At 45.8% G+C, this 19,309-nt stretch overlaps 1 protein-coding gene across 1 annotated transcript in view; it reads left to right on the forward strand.

Annotated features, from left to right (window-relative positions):
* The window catches only part of nedd9 (neural precursor cell expressed, developmentally down-regulated 9), an 81,400-nt gene that overhangs the window by 50,036 nt on the left and 12,055 nt on the right, over positions 1-19,309 (forward strand). The window contains exon 3 of the mRNA XM_072509582.1: positions 11,942-12,040. Coding sequence (XP_072365683.1) covers positions 11,942-12,040 — 99 coding nt within the window. The remainder of the gene's footprint in view (positions 1-11,941; positions 12,041-19,309) is intronic.

Below are 19,309 nucleotides of genomic sequence, written 5' to 3' on the forward strand. Positions count from 1 at the left end.
CCTCTAAATCTTGTCCAAATGAACAAACAGGCATTGAAAATTCACTTCAAAGAAATAAAACATATTGCAACTTCATCAAAATATCAATATACAAAACTAGCACTCCCTTCATAGTTGTGTAAGTATTGTCTACAAGGCCGAATTCATTAGACAGCCCTGGAGCCCAGCCAAGCATTCATAATGAGGCCAGATGGAAAACTGATACCTGATGATCTGTGCAGCCTCATTCTGAGGTGGCCTCACTATGAATGGTTGGCTGAGTTCCAATACTGACTAATACAATGTCTGCAGGATGAGTGGGTATGGAGGTTGCAGGGCATTGAAGGGGTATTTGGTAATGGAAGCTGTCTGAAAAATACAAGGTATGGAGGGTGTATTGGGGATATGAGGGCTCATGGGGAAATCTGAGGCGACATTGGAAAGCCCTTTTTAAACTTGCCTGTCAAAAGGTTCCCAACTCCTCAGCAGTTTTCCATCAAGGTCCACAAACTGACTTATTTGTGGAGTTCTCACTGCCTTCAGGAACCTACCGTCCTCTGGGAAAATACCATGGGAAGGGAAACTTGAATTTCCAGCAGGAATTTAAACTGTGAGCCCGGTGTAACTTTTAAGGTCGCAACGCGCCACATTTCCCGATCCAGGGAAAGTGTCAGGAAGAGCCTGGCAACTTTGAAATGGTGGCCCTGCGTGTCATATGATGGGAGCTTCAGGAGGGGAAATCCAGCCCCCTCTTTTTTTTTTAATGCCATTAGTCTGACACAGAGCCCTTACTAGGAGGACTGCTTAGATACAACGGGGAGTGGAATAAACATTCCATACTCCTATCTGATGTGAATACCCCCGCTTGACATCAATTCATTGCTACAGCTCTGGGGGTGAAATTGGTCCACTTTAGTAGCAAAGAATGGGTGGTTGTGAATTAGTAACCCCTTATAGACTGCAAGCATTTTTTACGATGCATTTGACTTTGAAAATATTGCCAAGATTTCAAGCCAAGAAAAAGTCAAATCTCCAGAAAGAATTTGAATAGTTGCTCTGTGATCTTCAGTGAAAAGTAGATCAGACACGATGAAAAAGTTGAAAAGTAGATCAGATACGATGAAAAAGCAATTTACTAAGAGCCCATTTCATACTGCTGGCAGGCACCAATTTGATGTCCTGGTCGCCCAGGTGATCTGTATCATACATTCGGGTTGTTGAAGCTAAAAAGTTTTCTGAATGTTGCAATCAAGGAAGGACTGCTCTCCATGCACCTTTTACGAATATATATATATATATATATATATGATTTATCTTGTCTGTAATCAAGCTGCAGCTTCAGAACCTCTTCTAACTCTTTCCATTGATGTTCAGGAAAGCAGTTTTTCTGAGTGGAGCCACAGCTGCAATAATCTATAACTTACAACCTTAATCCGGTACGGAGTGGTGCACTATAAAAGGAACAAACTTGTAGGGTGGCATGGTGGTTAGCATTGCTGCCTCACAGTGCCAGGAACCCGAGTTCAATTCCAGCCTTGGGTGACTGTGTTGTGGAGTTTGTACGTTCTCCCCGTGTCTGCGTGGGTTTCCTCTGAGTGTTTCGGTTTCCTCCCACAGTCCAAAGATATGCAGGTTAGGTGGATTGGCCATGCTAAATTGTGCCTTTATGTCCAAAGATGTATAGGTTAGGTTAATGGCTTATTGGGATAGGGCGGGGAAGTGGGCTTGGATGGAGTGCTCTTTCAGATAATCAGTACAGATTCGATGGGCTGAATGGCCTCCTTCTGCACTGTAGGGATTCTATGATTATATTCTTCTAAGATTCATATGTCACCTTTCATGCCTCATGTTTGCGCACAGCAATGTCCCACTTTCAGAAATGAGATAAATTTCCAGATGCTTTAATGGTGTTGGGTGAGAACTAAATGTTGCCAAGACAGCTTTCCTGCTGTTCTTTGAACAGTGACATAGGAACTTTGACACCCACCCGCATTGAGGCCTTGTTTATGGTCTTAGCAGAATGGAGAGCCTCTGACGATGCAGCATTACTGCACTCAGATGTCAGTGTAGATTATGTGCTCAAGTCTCAGAAGTGAGGCTTGAGGCCATTACTTCTCTGACTTATTGTTGTGCTACTTTGTACTTCAGGATTGAGCAATGTCCAGAGGCCTACTTGGGTGTGGACTCCAAGGTGAAAACACCATAGTGCCAGGGGACCTCATTCAGACCAAAAGCAATAATCCTGTTTATTTACAAGGTTTATAAAAATAACTGCCAAACAGTTGTGTGGTGAGGCAGTGCTTGATTTATGTAATCCTTTAAAACCACGCTGAAAATCGTTTAAAAATTCCAAACTCTCAGAATCTTTGAACAAAGATTTTGACGGATGGAATGTGGGTAAACTTTAGCTTCAGGGCTTTGCTCCACAATGTGGAAATGTGAGGTTAACACAGAATTTGTACACTCATTCAATCGTCAAGCCAAGAAAATGCTTTCTGATTAAATTAACAATCATGTTATGAATCAATGTTACCACTGAGAGAAGGGGCAGCGCGTCAGGTGGTTGGTGTGTGACAATAGCCATTGGAGATCTGCATGTTTGCATGCATTGGATATTTCAGAGGTGCGAGGGAACTTATGATGCCTCTAACTTGTTAGTAATGTGAAGGTGAATTCGGCACTCCTGATAGGAAACCATAGAAGGAATCATACATCCCAGTACTGCAGCATTGACCTTCTGAACTATACTCTATTTAGGTATATCTCCATACTGGGAGTGCAGTGACATCCTGTAATCACATGCCCTCTATTTTTTTTCCGAGTGCGCAGGTGATTTATTTAAGTACACAGGCCCTTTTAAAAAGAAATTCTGCATGGCAGTGCACATGCAGTAACTTAAAACACTGACTTTGTGTGTGTGTGTGTGTGTGTGTGTGTGTGGCCTGTACATGTTCTTTCAGGTTGCTGTGCAGCAGCCCAGCTTACAGGGAGCATTACCTGTAATTATTCTTCTCCAGACAGCTTCCCATAAAAATGTGGATGTCCATTAACCATATTTCAGTGTTCTCTTTCGCCAACGAAGAAAGCCTCTCTCTTGTTAACAAAAAGCTTTAAAGTCCATTTAAGTTTACAGTGTCGCTGAAGTTACATCTGACGTAGATGTAAGAGAGAAATGATGTGTGACCCAGACCAGCGTATGTACCAGTTAGCCAGAACAGTTTCCAAGAAACTGGCTAGATTTACGTCTGGCTACCAACCTTGCCATTTCTTTACTCGGACCTGTTAGTTCAGCTTCCAAATAAAAACCGATGGGAGATTTCGAATTTGAGACCTGGATCAAGGTTTCCAAACGTGGCAATTAGCAGGGCAAATGAATGACTACAGACTTCATAATGACAAGGCACAAATTCACACAATGTCTGGAGGCAGGAAAGAATGGCCAGACTTCTAGAAAAACACAAGAGGGCATATAATTATTCCAGTCATCAATCGAAGGGTTGTTGCTAAGCTGCACTCCTCAACAAGTTGGTACATTCCAGGAAAAGTGAACTGTACACTAATCCAAACATCATCTGGATTTTACTCTTGTTAACACACTATTTAAAGTTAACTGTTAATAAAATGAAAAAAAATGTGGTTAAATAGTGGTATGCTAACACACATTAACAGTGACTGCTTTCTGAGAGTAATTTGAATTTGCCTCGTGAAGAGGTTAATAATCTTTATTAGTGTCACAAGTAGGCTTACATTAACACTGCAATGAAGTTACAGTGAAAATCCCCTAGTCGCCACACTCCAGTGCCTGTTGGGGTACACTGAGGGAGAATTCAGAATGTCCAATTCACCTAACAGTACATCTTTCAGAGACTGGGAGAATGTGCAGTCTCCGCACAGACAGCGACCCAAGCCGGAATCGAACCCAGGTCCCTGGTGCTGTGAAGCAACAGTGCTAACCACCGTGCTACCGTGCCACCCTTCCTGATATATTAACGTGACATGGTGCAACATTAATATAAACATTGTTATAGATTTAAAGTGATTTTCAGGAATTGTTCACATCATTTAGGAATATGTTCACATATTGTGTAGATATATATAGAAGTCATTTTTAAAATTTCCTGTCACATACTTGAGCCCCCGGAAGATCTGTGGTATGATTTTGGTTTTGACTTCCTGTTTGTAACAAGTTACCAGAATTCAAGGGTGGTGTCAGAAAACGACAACATTTACAATAATATAAAATGAATTGAAAAATGCCAGTTTTTGACATTTCTTGAACTGCTGTTCAAGAAATTAGCCGTACACATGCATGAAGTGGCCCAAGCTGCCCAAAAGGTATTGTTTATCAGACATGGTTTAATGAGCAAATCGCCTTATTTCTTCTGTTGTTCGTATCACTGTGTAGCCTTCAAATCACTGTGTCTCCCACAGAGATCTTTCTGTATGTCCTTGCCTTATTCTGACGAGATAGCCACTGCCAGAACAAAATGTACAGATAAAAACAACGCAAAATAGCAAATAATTGTGATTACAAAAAACTGTGGGTGAAATCATGTACCCTCCCCTGTGGTGGGTATGGTGGCTGGGGCAGGGGGCGGAGGAGGGGGTGGGGGCCGGAAGAGGAGATGGGGGCAGAGGCGGAGAGTGGATGGGGAGGAGGAGGGGGCGGGGACAGGGGAGGAAGAGGTGTGGGTGGAAGGGTGACACTTCATCAGGCGGGTGGCTGGTGAGTGGGGACGCCTTTACCTTCCCGCCTATACCCCATGTAAGTTTTCTTAATTAATGCTCACTGGTATTAATCCTGTGGCAGGAGGGGCGCTCTCAGTGCATGAAGTGCGGCGGTGCGGCGGGCAAACCAGTCTGGTGTTGTATGGCGGGGTCCTGCAGAGGATCCCTGCATTCAGTGCCTAATCAAGACCCCCAACATTGGAAAGCTGTTGATGTCCTTCCTCCACCTGCCCGGTGGCATGTCATTATATATAGCTTTGGCCTCAGTTCAGCCAGAAACCTTGGCAGGTAGATCTTTGACTCCAGGGTCCTTGATCCTGCTGTCCAGGCAAGTGCCTGAGTGGCACTACTTTCTCAAAGCGATGAAGTGTGGCTCTTGCTGACTCTGCAGCTGGTGCGCAAGACCCCGATCACCCCATTAAATGTTGCCCCATGGGTAAAGACGTTCGTCCTGGTTGGTTTTGGGATCTATTAATGACTATCTTTTATTTTTGTCTCTAGTTTCTTCCGCCCACAAATTTCATAGAATTTACAGTGCAGAAGGAGGCCATTCAGCCCATCGAGTCTGCACCGGCTCTTAGAAAGAGCACCCCACCCAGGTTCCACACCTCCACCCTATCCCCATAACCCAGTAACCCCACCCAACACTAAGGGCAATTTTGGACACGATGGGCAATTTAGCATGGTCAATCCACCTAACCCGCACATCTTTGGACTGTGAGAGGAAACCGGAGCACCCGGAGGAAACCCACGCACACACGGGGAGGATGTGCAGACTCCGCACAGACAGTGACCCAAGCCGGGAATCGAACCTGGGACCCTGGAGCTGTGAAGCAATTGTGCTATCCACAATGCTACCGTACTGCAAATGGTAGTATCATCTCTCTATATATCTACCCTTCTATCACTCACCCCTCAACCTCTCCTAATGAAACAAGGCTCCACCTGTTCAGCCTTTCCCAGTAGCTGTCACCTCTCAGTTCTGTTATCTTCATCGTCAATCATTTTTACACAATTTCCGGAGCATCTATATTCTTCTTTGAACTGTGCCACTTAAATCTACGTGAATAGACGAAAAAGGAGCACAGAACTGCAGATGCTGGCAATCCAAAACAGTCTGAAAATCAGATTCAGGCGACACATCTGAAAGATTACTTGGTCTTTTCTCTACACACTTGCTGACTGCAGTTTGGAATGTTTTCAGCATTTTTTGTTTTTGTTTCAGATAAAGCAGGCCTTGGTTCAACAAAGGCCAACATTTCTAATGATTCAGGTGTTCCCTCATAACCCCTCCTAAACTTTTTGGTCACTATGGGCAATTTATCATGGCCAATCCACCTAATCTGCACGTCTTTGGACTGTGGGAGGGAACCGGAGCACCCGGAGGAACCCACGCAGACACGGGGAGAACGTGCAGACTCCGCAGACAGTGACCCAGCGGGGAATCGAACCTGGGACCCTGGGGCTGTGAAGCCACAGTGCTCGCCACTTGTGCTACCGTGCTGCCCACAAATATTGAGCAAACCTGCAGCATCTGTGCAAGGAGAGTCAAAAGTGTCAACATTTCAGTTTAATGGCCCTTCGTCACAACCAATGCTCCAACACAGGCATCTGAAGTGGGGTGGGGGAGATTCTAAGCGTGGGCATGCCCCCTGTGTCCTAAAGTAGAATCTGTTCTGCTAACATTGGTGTAAAAGAAAAACAGACACCAGAAGACTCCCTTGTCTTGGTGGATGGGTAGGAGGAGGGTAAAAACAACGTTGTGTATTATCCTGCTACACTTCCTGGCTGCCCAATTGTGTCCATGTCTGGCCATTGTGTCAGGTCTCTGGGGCATCCATTGTTCATAACTACCTGAAAATGAGGAGGAGGGTGGGAATGCCTCTGCATGCCTCATTATAACATGTACTTTAGGTCTGTGTTTAGTATGGGCATAGACCCAGTTACATCCACTGGCAAACCTCTGGAAATGTCATAATCAGGGCACTGGGTGCAGAGTCCTGACAACCAGTTTCTGTCCAATGTTTGCTCTTCCCCGTGCCGAGGAAAAGCCCATTCTCCCAAGCGCAGTGAAGTAGAAAATCTATCTTTGTATATTTATCACTTTTTACAAGACTCTGTAGCAAAGGAAACATTACTAAAAATTCATTAACATCCTTTAGCAGCTGTCTTTAAAATGCATCACCCCTGGCCTGAGTTAGAATGAACAAGTGGAGTCCTGTGAATCATTTGCTGCAGGCTGCACATTGATATTCCTGTTTTACCACAGCCACACTTTTGGCACGGGTTTCCGCAGAATCTGTCCCTGGCAGCCATGTCATAACAAGTTTGTGTTTTTAAGAGCTCTGCACCTCGGTCATGGGTGCTGCTGTTTAAACCTAACATCTGGCACGGCAGAGTGTGCATGGATTAAAACAGTGCTGGCTTTCAACACACTCCTTCCAAATTACTAAACAGATGAGCTCAGGCTGATCCACGTAGGTGGTGCTTACATCAACAATATTCTTGCCGCCTTCTCAGTCTCTGATAAAGTTTCCAAGGTCTGTCGCAGTTCTTTCTACACATCGTGGCAAACCAAAAGCTAGGTAAGCAGATGAGGCAGAAGGGAAAAGAGGGTTATAATGGTAGATTTGAATAAGAAAGGTGGCAGGATGCTCAATAAACACTAGCGTGGATTCACTGGATTGAATGGCCTGTGTGCCTCTGCCGTACATCTTCTGTAATCCTATGTAAAACATAATGGTCAGAGTTCTGTTTTAGCCTTTTTTTTAAACCAAGGACCGCTCTCAAACACCCTTGTAATTTAGTCTGAAATGTTTGTTTCATGAGGGAGGACAACAAAGATCTTGCTTTCATTTGCAACCCAATTTTTGCCTATGATTAAGATGGTTCCTGCAACACTGATGGCTATAAAACATCAAGGGTATTTGTTGACAATGCCATCATGAGGAAAATTGGACCATGAGCCTGTTGAATGCTGGGATAAGTTGTTAACATTCGTGCACAGGAAGCTCTGGGTCCATGGTGCTGATTCCTCGACTTGAGGGTAGAAAAAGGCCAGTCAGAGTTTGCACATCGCATTACAAACTCTGACCAGAGGCATCCAGTTTACCAATCTTGCCCACCAGGGCCCCTCCTTTTTAAAAAAAAGTCAGGACCAATTTATCAGTGTCCAAAACACATGTGCATTTTGGGCATGAGCATCTGGCATGCTGAACTAGTTATCATCTCACCTGTTTTAGACCCATAAAATGGGCACAATTCCTAGAGAATCATAGAATAATGCAGTGCAGAAGAGGCCCTTCGGCCATCAAATTTCTACTGACGCATGAAAAGCTCCTGACCTGCCCACCTAATCCCGTTTGCCAACAATTGGTCCATAGCCTTGAATGTTTTGACATGCCAAGTGCACATTCAGGTACCTTTTAAAGGATGTGAAGCAACTCTCCTCTACCACTCTCCTAGACAGTGCATTTGAGACTGTCACCACCCTCTGGGTAAAAAAGATTTTCCACAAGCCCCCCGCTTAAACCTCCTGCCCCTCACCTTGAACTTGTGACCCCTCGTAACAGACCCTTCAACTAAGCGGAACAGCTGCTCCCTATTCACCCTGTCCATAGCCTCATAATTCTGGTAGTTTAGACCTATCAATTCCTAGTGTGGAACTTACCTTCTGACTTGAGGTGAGGTTGTTACCAAACAAGTCAAACTGCCATATCAGTAATGCAGAATGAATTTTTCAGAAGTGTTTTTCAAATGATTTTTTAATTCACCATAAAGCAGACAATTGGTGACAGGAGCAGGCACGGTATGAATGGTTGTTGGATTGGCTCTGCAGGAGGATGGATAGGAATGCAGAGTTTGGGTCTTTTTTTGTTTGACAGGTTGAAAATTGAGTTGCTGCTGACACCAGATAACAAAGGAAGACTGCTGTCCCGCAATTGTCTTTTAAAGGATACTCCTTGCTGAAAAAGACGGATATTAGGTGAAGTGCTGAATTTCAGCTTGGCAATAGGGCCTGGGTTTCCCATTTTAGCTTTTTTTTTCCCCTTCGAGAAGCACCTGCTTCAGTCTTTAATTGGTGTAACCATAAGCTGAGGTGAAAGGTCAATAGATCTGTGGTGATCTGATTCTTGTTTATGGCCCTTGTCCCCGTGTCCTTCAGAAGTGCACAAAGAATCGAAGGGCGGAGAAAACTGATTTGTTTCAACAACCCACTTGGATTCTATTCTCCTATTTTCTTTCCCTTTTCCCACGTCTGGTTGTTGTGCTTTCCAATGCCAGGTGGTTAACACACCCGCCATGCAGAGTGACTAGTTTTTTTTAAATTTTCTTGTGTGTTCATTGCTTTTTTGACCTTCAACTGTTTTTAGCACAATGAGGAATAGTTATTATTCTTTCCTAATTATACATCACATGTGAATTAAAATAGAGACCAACAGTAAACATTCGGGTACATTAAACCTTCTGGCTGTTTCTCCTATTTAGTGAACCAAAAAATGCTTTGTAAACACAGGATAGAAGTTCTTCTAAATATTTATTCAGTTGATTGGTATTAAAAAAATTAAAATGCTGGTTTTCAAAGGCATTACTTATTAATAACAGATTAATTATTATAATCTTTAATTCATTTCCCCTTGAAGATCACTTTCTTGCGAGTGGCTTGTCTGTAAGCTGACCGTAATCCCTTGGTTTTAACTGGAAAAAATTAGAAATGTAGCCAAACCAAAGCAGTGTAAAACCATCTGGGCACCACCTTAAAAGGAAACTGCCCCATCTGCTGAATCAATATTAACTTTCCTGGGAAGGAGATGGTTGTTGGCGGTTCCACCCCATCATGTCAGTTTTCACATGCAGATTGGTAGCTTTCATTGAAATGACATCTCTTTCTATGGGCCTCAGCTTTTCGTTCTGTCCATGCATCACTTTATTCCCATTGATCTGTCATGGGCTCTTTCACACTTTATTTACGTCTCAACATGGTTGGCCCTGCCTGCTCTGGAATTTAAAAAATAAAAATACTTTTTTAAAGTGATCCTTAAAAACCAGTGCCTTTGTGCAGAGTATGATTTTCCACTTTTCCTGCTCTCTCAGAAGGACTTTTAAACATTTTTTTTCATATATTCAATCTATTCTTTCCTTCTTTTTACAGTGGGAATAGCTGAGAGGCTGGCTAAGAGGATTTGTGGGTTCCCATCTGTTTCATGCAGATGGCACCAATGAATAAGAAAACAATTTAGTGTGGAGTGAAACGCTCCCCCAAACAGATGGCCTGAGCTATGTGTCATTGCTAAAAGGGTTAGCAGAATTTCAGTCATTTGCTTGGAAGCTGAATGCCACCACACCCATATTTTGTCCAAGAAAAAATGTGTGGTTACCCTGTCAGCTGAAAGAAGTATGATTAACATGTACTTTACTGTTACACAGGCCACAGACTGAGCGATGGACTGGGGCATAGGGCACAGACTGGGCGATGGACTGGAACACCAGGCACAGACCGAGCAATGGGCTGGGGCACAGGGCACCGACTGGGTGATGGACTGGAACACCAGGCACAGACTGAGCAATGGGCTGGGGCACAGGGCACCGACTGGGTGATGGACTGGGACACAAAACACAGACTGGGCAATGGACTGGGGCACAAAACACAGACTGGGCAATGGACTGGGGCACTAAACACAGACTGGGCGATGGACTGGGGCACAAGACACAGACTGGGCGATGGACTGGGGCACAAGACACAGACTGGGCGATGGACTGGGGCACAAAACACAGACTGGGCGATGGACTGGGGCACAAAACACAGACTGGGCGATAGACTGGGGCACAGGGCACAGACTGGGCGGTGGACTGGGCACAGACTGAGCGATGGGAGTGGGGCACAGGGCACACGGGGATGGACTGGGGGTACAATCTAACCAATAAACTGGGGCACAGAGTGGGTGAAGGACTGGGGCACTGGCCACACACTGAGGGATGGACTGGAGCACAGTGTAACCAATAAACTGGGACACTGGGCACAGACTGAGCTAAATATTCAATGCATTAATAGTCATGATAGACTGAGATTTTATTTGTCAATTTGGAAGAACTTTCTTCTGTGACCACGTGATACCTAAAACGAGGTTGTGACTGCAATATTAATTATTGATTAAGCCCTCAAAGCCAGATGATGATGGAATCTAATTTTGTTTCATCAGCTTGGATTGGATTCAGAGGGTGATATACTAATCCACTGTACCACCCACACTCCTCAGTAATTACTGTAAAATTGCTACTCCCTTATTGGAGTTGCAAATAAATGGAACTATTTCAAAGAAACAGTATGATGCAAAATTGGGAGGGCTGCTTACTGGGAGCACAAGCCTTCATTCCCAATGTGCAATGGTCTATATGCTGGCAAAAGTGGATGATTTACTTTCTTAGCTCACTGTTCATCCTTACCCCATTCGATGAGCTGCACCACATTCCCACACACCCCGCAATTCATGCTTAACTAACTGTTCATGTCAGACTTGTGATTTAAGGATGCATAAGCGGATGAGGAGCTGTCTTGATAGCTGTGTCAAAAACACTGATCTATTGTACCAAGAAGCTTCAGATTAGGATCATTATATCCCCGAGGGTCAGTGACAACTTCTGTTGCAACTTGTCTTTGCTTTGAAGATGTGGCATCTTTGTCATTGGCTGCCAAACTCTGTATTTTAATTGAGAGAAATCAGATGGATCTTTGTTTCCTATATTCGTCTTTCCAAAAATGTGCAAGCATCGCAAGTCAAAGTAAACCCTTCGCTTCAGAGAAAATTGTTCCTTTTCACATGCAGGTCTCTCATTGGCATCATTAACAATCCAGCTGTAACCTTGGATAAGTTGGCAACAGAAGAATCGGTGATAAACATTTTTTTGACTGAACTCTGACTCCATACTGTAATGGGGGTAAATGTGCAGAAGTGGACTAACAGCTCAGTAGTAAAGGGTTGGATTCCTTTATTGCGACTGAAGTTCAAATTCTAGTCTAGTGAAACTTGAACCCAGTTAACCCAATTGGTGAGATGACCTAAACTTAATGGAGATAATTTCTGGCTAGCTGCTCAAATTTTATCACTGCAGATTTGGATACTGCATCAGCCCAGATTATAGTTAGTTTGAAGAGAAATTAGTATAAGTGCTGTAGAAAAAAGTTATTTGGGAGTTTATTAGTTATTTACATTTTGTTGGCTTTTGTTTTCTACAGGTTGTGACTCCTGTCAGATGTGGACAGGGCTACATTTATGACTCTCCATCAAGGCAGCAACAAAGGGTTTATGACATCCCGCCAGTTCGCCATCAGGGGGTATGTAATCTCGCAGAGAAACAGGCCTTTCAGCCCAGTTAGTCCGCACTGGGATCCATACTCCAAATGAGTCTCCTCCTAGTCCATCTCTCATCTCAACCTTTCAGTATTTTGTTCTATTCGCTTGTTTCTCAAGTATCGTTTAGTTTTCTTTTGAAAGCATCTACTTTCTTGTGCAGAGTTTTACATTCGGGCCACTCGCGGATGAAAGAAAATTCTCCTAATTTTTCCTTTTGGATTTATGAGTAGTTATCCTGAATTTATGGCCCCTAATTTTTAGATTCTCTCACGTGTGAAACATTCTACCTCATTGAAATAATCTCCATCAGATCTTCTCCATTGCAAAATGCCTCAATCTTTCCCCATAGCTGTAATCACTCTGATCCGGTACTGACCTTGTAATTTTATTTACATTCTCTAAAATATTTCTATGTCCTTTATATAGTATGGAGATGATAGTGCACGATTGAGAATGCGCACTGTACTCAAGTACGCCCGACTAGGATCCCATACAAGTTTGCTACTTTAGAATTCTGCATAACTAAAAATTAATCCCCTTGTGTTAAGTATGTTTTAAGTGCTTTCCTGCCCTGCATTGCTACTTTTAATAATGTCTCCCATCTGTGCCCCAATACACTTTGCTCTTCTACTCTTTTCAGTTTCTTATTATTTATGGCAGAGATGATTTTGATCTAGTGGCATTGAAGAAATGGCGATTTAGTTCGAAGTCAGCATGGTGTGTGTCTTAGAAGGGAACTTGCACGTGGTGGTGTTCCCATGTGTCTGCTGCCCTTGTCCTTCTAGGTGGTAGCGATGGTAGGTTTGGAAGGTGTTGTTGAAGGAGCCTTAGTGAATGCCTGCAGTGCATCTTGTAGATGGTGCACATTCCAAAACACCCCTGACGTGTACTTTATATTTGGTGGACAGGCTTTGGGGAGTCAGGAGGTGAATTACTCACCACACGATTCTTAGCATCTGACCTGCTCCTGTAGTCATATTATTTATATGGCTCGCCCAGTTCTGTTTCAGGTCATTGATGATACTCAGAATGCTGATAGGTGGGAATTAAGCGATGGTAATGCCATTGAATGTCATGGAGAGATGGTTGGATTCACTCTTATTAGAGATGGTCATTGCCTGGCACTTGTGTGGCGTGAATCTTACTGCCATTTATCAGCTCAAGCCTGAATGTTGTCCATATCTTGTTGCATATGGACACTGACTGTTTCAGTAACTGAGGAGTCATGAATGATGCTGAACATTGTGCAGTCATCAGTGAACACCCCCATTTCTGACTTAATGATAAGGAAGATCATTGATGAAGTGTGAGTATGCCTAGGATACTACCCTGAGAAACTCCTGTAGCAATATCTGGGACTGAGATGACTCCTACAACAACCACCATCTTCTTTTGTGCTAGGCATGACCAGTTGTGTCATTTAAAATATAGGGATAGATTTTATAAATTTATCCCAGACCATTCTGAGCCAATCTACTTTTCCCTCATAATAATAATCTTTTATTGTCACAAGTAGGTTTACATTAACACTGCAATGAAGTTACTGTGAAAATCCCTTAGGGGCGCCTGTTTGGGTACACGGAGGGAGAATTCAGAATGTCCAAATTACCTAACAGCACATCTTTCGGGGCATTTATTGACCAAATAATTAGCAACAATGTCAATCAGCCAACCTCTGCACCTAATATTCTGATGAACTCTTCTAGCTTGTGAATATCTGTCCCAGGAACTCAGCCTGGTGATGCATAATCAAACATTGAGTGAAAAGAAAGTACTTGCATATAAATAGCAGCTTTCCCATCCTCGGGATAACCCCAAATGTTTAAAACCTTTTCTTTAAAATTCTAGTCACTGTTGTAACATTTAATTTTTGGTCCCACTCCCATTATTTATTCACAATTTCAAAAGCTCTTCTGGATGCAGTAACCCAGTTAAAATTGGCAACGATAAAGGACAGACAGCTCACAACAATGGTTGCAAAATCTATTAATTTTTTAAAAAAATATTTTATTCTCCTTTTTCACATTTTCTCCCAAATTCACACCCACCAACAATAAACAATAATCAGTAACAAATATGTCAATCCCCATAACAATAACAACGATCCCATCCTCCCACCAAACCCCAAACATTAGCCCGCATATTCACACAAACAAATGACAAAAAGGAATTAGGGATCACCCATAGTCGCCATTAAGACACACAGCCCCCAACCCTCCTACCCACTCGCCCCAACTAATGTTCGATGTAATCCAGTTCTTGAAAGTGCAGAATGAATAATGCCCATGAATTGTAGAACCCCTCCATCTTTCCCCTCAGTTCAAACTTAACCTTCTCAAGAGTCAAGAATTCCAACAGGTCTCCCCGCCATGCCAGGGCACAGGGTGGAGAGGTTGCTCTCCAACCTATCAGGATCCACCTTCGGGTGATCAACGAGGCGAAGGCTACAACATCTGCCTCTGCACCTGTTTCCAACCCTGGCTGGTCCAACACCCTGAATAAGGCCTCCCGGGGGCCCGGGTCCAGTTTCACGTGCATCACTTTAGAAATTACCCTAAAAACCTCCTTCCAGTAATCCTCCAGCTTTGGACAGGCCCAAAACATATGAACGTGATTAGCCTCCCCCCCGCAACGTTCACACACATCTTCTACTCCTTCAAAGAATCGGCTCATCCTCGCCCTTGTGAGGTGTGCTCTATATACCACCTTCAGTTGTATCAGCCCCAACATCGCGCACGAGGTGGAGGCATTCACTCTCCAGAGCACCTCACACCAGAACCCCTCCTCCATATCCTCTCCCAACTCTAAAATCTATTTATTTTATGGGTATGACAGTGTAGCGCGGAATGCAATCCATGGAGCAATAGTTTGTATGAAAGGGAAAAGAGCATTGGTAAGCTTCACAAGGAATTAGGAACAGGAGTAAGCTTTTCATCCTCATACAGCCTGCGCTACCACTCAATTAGACCATGGCTGATCATCGCTCTCAATGACATTTTCCTGCCCTATCCCTGTATCCCTTGATGACATTAGTATGTCGCGGATTTAGGTTATCCCGGACCTGATAATACTCTGTTACTAACCTATGCCCTAGATTAACCTATTAAAAGAGGGAAACCTGTTTTCCTGCCAAGACTCAGAACAGATCTCACGAAGGGAGAATGCTTTTCTGGGTCTCGGGCAGTTAAACAGGATTTCAGTTACTTTCTACAGGGAGAGCTCAGATTCGTCACTCATAACTAAATCGATACCTCTTGAGGTCGTGGGTCCTATCCTAAATGAGTGTCTAGGAATTCAACCTCAAGATTAATTTTCACACAGGATGATTTTAATTAAAGTATCTTTATTGTGAAAATACTACCAATAGATACATACTGAATTACAGAGTTAAAGTATAAGTGGACTAAACAGTCCTTCTAGTTATCTACTAACATATCTAAACATGGAAAAATCCTTAAAGCATCTCTTATCAGTTTCTTAGTACATTTCTAAGAAGTTATTGCAAAACCATACTTACAACAGGTTTTGTCCGACGAGACCAGGGGCGCAATTCTCTGCAATCGGCGTGATGTCCGCCGACCGGCGCCAAAAACGGCGCGAATCAGTCCGGCATCGCGCTGCCCCAAAGGTGCGGAATCCTCCGCATCTTGAGCGGCCAAGCCCTAACCTTGAGGGGCTAGGCCCGCGCCGGACTGATTTCCGCCCCGCCAGCTGGTGGGAAAGGCCTTTGGTGCCTTCGCTTACCCGTTTGAAAAAGGCGTTGGGGATCAAAATGGGAAGGCACTGGAACACAAAGAGAAACCTCGTGGGAACCATCATTTTGACCGACTGCACCCTACCCGCTAGTGAGAGTAGCAGCATATCCCATCTTTTAAAATCCTCCTCCATCTGCTCCACCAACCACGTCAAATTGAGCTAGAGCAGGGCCCCCCAACTCCTAGCTACTTGGATCCCGTGGTACCGAAAGCTCCTTTCCGCCCTCTTCAGCGGTAGCTCGTCTATCCCCCTTCCCTGGTCCCCTGAATGCACCACAAAGAGTTCACTCTTCCCTACATTGAGCTTATACCCCGAAAAGACCCCAAACTCCCTAAGGATCCGCATGACCTCCGCCATCCCCTCCACTGGATCTGCCACATACAACAACAGGTCGTCCGCATACAACAACACCCGGTGTTCCTCTCTCCTCCCCCCCCGGACCAGACCCTCCATTTCCTGGACTCCCTCAGTGCCATGGCCAGCGGCTCAATTGCCAACGCAAACAACAAGGGGGATAAGGGGCACCCCTGCCTCGTCCCCCGGTAAAGCCGAAAGTACTCCGACCTCCGCCGGTTCGTAGCCACACTCGCCACTGGGGCTCTATATAGCAGCCTGACCCAACTGATGAACCCCTCCCCGAACCCAAACCTCCGCAACTCTTCCCAAAGATATCCCACTCCACCCGATCAAAGGCCTTCTCCGCGTCCATAGCTGCCACTACCTCCGCTTCCCCCTCCACCGAGGGCATCATAATCACATTGAGGAGCCTCCGCACATTTGTATTTAGCTGCCGACCCTTCACAAATCCCGTCTGGTCCTCATGAATCACCCCCGGGACACAGTCCTCAATTCTCGTAGCCAGCACCTTCGCCAGCAACTTAGCGTCAACATTGAGGAGTGAGATCGGTCTATACGACCCACATTGCAATGGATCCTTGTCCCGCTTCAAGATCAAAGAAATCAGCGCCCTGGACATTGTCGGGGGCAAGGTTCCCCCCTCGCTCGCCTTATTAAAAGTCCTCACGAGCAACGGGCCCAGCAGGTCCACGTATTTCCTGTAGAATTCAACCGGAAACCCATCCGGCCCCGGGGCCTTCCCCGCCTGCATGCTCCCCAATCCTTTAACCAGCTCCTCCAGCCCAATCGGCAACCCCAAACCAGCCACCTTCTCCTCCTCCACCCTCGGGAACCTCAGCTGATCTAGGAATTGTCGCATCCCCTCCTCCCCCGCTGGGAGCTCAGACTTGTACAGATCCCAATAGAAGTCCCTAAATACCTTGTTTATTCTCACCGCACTCTGCACCGTATTTCCCCCTCTATCCTTAACTCCACCAATCTCCCTCGCTGCCTCCCTCTTACGAAGCTGATGTGCCAGCATCCAACTCGCCTTCTCCCCATACTCATACGTCGCCCCCTGCGCTTTCCCCCACTGTGCCTCTGCTTTCCCCGTGGTCAACAGGTCGAATTCCGTCTTGAGGTTCCGTCGCTCCCTAAGTAGCCTCTCCTCGGGGGCATCTGCATACCTCCTGTCCACCCTTAAAATCTCCCCCACCAACCTCTCCCTCTCCCTCCCCCCTCTCTTCTCCCTGTGGGTCCTAATGGAGATTAGTTCTGCCCTGACCACCGCCTTCAACGCCTCCCATACCACCCCCACCTGCACCTCCCCGTTGTCGTTGGCCTCCAAGTATCTTTCAATACACCCCCGCACCCACCCGCACACCCCATCATCCGCCAACAGTCCCACATCAAGGCGCCACAGCGGGCGCTGGTGACTCTCCTCCCCCAACTCCCGCTCCACCCAATGCAGGGCGTGGTCCGAGATGGCTATAGCCGAACATTCCGATCCCTCCACTTTCGGGATTAGCGCCCTACTCAGAATGAAAAAATCTATCCGGGAGTAGGCTCAATGGACGTGGGAAAAGAAGGAAAATTCCCTGGCCAGCGGCCTGGCAAACCTCCATGGATCCACTCCCCCCATCTGGTCCATAAACCCCCTGAGCACCTTGGCCGCAGCCGGCCTCTTACCCGTCCTGGACCTAGAACGGTCCAGTGCTGGGTCCAGCACTGTGTTGAAGTCGTCGTCCCCCGTCCCCCCCCCCCATTATCAAGCTTCCTACCTCCAGATCCGAATCCGACCCAGCATGCGTTTCATAAATCCGGCATCATCCCAGTTCGGGGCATATACGTTTACCAGTATCACCCGCACCCCCTACAACCTACCACTCACCATCACATATCGATCTCCATTATCCACTACAATATTCAGTGCCTCGAACGACACCTTCCCCACCAGTATTGCAACCCCTCTGTTCTTCGCATCCAGCCCTGAATGAAAGACCTGCTCTCCCCATCCCTTTCTCAGCCTAACCTGATCTGCCACCTTCAGATGTGTCTCCTGGAGCATAACCACGTCTGCCTTCAGTCCCTTTAAGTGCGCGAACACCCGGGCCCTCTTGACCGGCCCGTTCAGGCCCCTCACATTCCAAGTTATCAGCCGGATCAGGGGGCTACTCCCCCCCCTCCCCCCGCCGACTAGCCATCTCCTTTTCTAGGCCAGCCACGTGCCCACGCCTCCCGCACCCTCCAGTCCCCCAGGCGGCGGACCCCCGCCCCAACTACCTCTCCTACTTCCGGCTCCCCTTTGGCCAATGCAGCAGCAACCCAGTTCTCCCCCCACCCACTGCTAGATCCTCATCTAGCCATTTTGCTCCCCCCATACATTCCCGCAAGTCAGCTGACTCCTGCTGACCCCGGCCTCTCCCGCCATTCCATCGACCCCCCCGTGTGAGAATCCCCCCACCCCTTGGCAGTCAGTGTGCCCTCCTCTCCAGCACCACCCCTCCCCCGGCACCGTCCCCATCCTTCCCTAACACGGGAAAAAGCCCACGCTTACCATTTGCCTTCCTACTTGATTGCTCCACCTGCATTCTTTTTTTAAATTAAAAAAATAAATAAATTTAGAGTACCCAATTCATTTTTTCCAATTAAGGGACAATTTAACTTGGACAGACCACCTACCCTGCACATCTTTGGGGTGTGGGGGCGGAACCCAACCAAACACGGGGAGAATGTGCAAACTCTGCAGTCTAACTTTTAGTGATTCATGAACAAAGACACCCAGGTGATAAACAAATTCTCCTCATTTCTATCTTAAATGAGGTACATTGCATCCCCTCATTCTAAACTCCGTCACAAGGGGAAACGTCCTCTCAGCATCCACCCTGGCAAGTCCCCTCAGGGCCGTATATGTTTCAGTAAGATCACCTCTCACTCTTCTAAACTCCAGTGGATACAGGCCCGAACTGTTCAGCCCTTCCTCATAGGATAATCACTTCCTCCCAGGACTCAGTCGAGTGAACTTTCTCTGAACTGCTTCTAATGCAATGATATTGCAATGATATCCTTTCTCAAGCAAGGAGACAAAAATTGTACATAGTACTCCAGATGCGATCTTACCAAGGCCCTGTCCCTGTACAGTTGTAGCAGCACGTCTC

Source organism: Scyliorhinus torazame, chromosome 6, assembly GCF_047496885.1.
Source record: "Scyliorhinus torazame isolate Kashiwa2021f chromosome 6, sScyTor2.1, whole genome shotgun sequence".
NCBI classification, from domain to species: domain Eukaryota; kingdom Metazoa; phylum Chordata; class Chondrichthyes; order Carcharhiniformes; family Scyliorhinidae; genus Scyliorhinus; species Scyliorhinus torazame.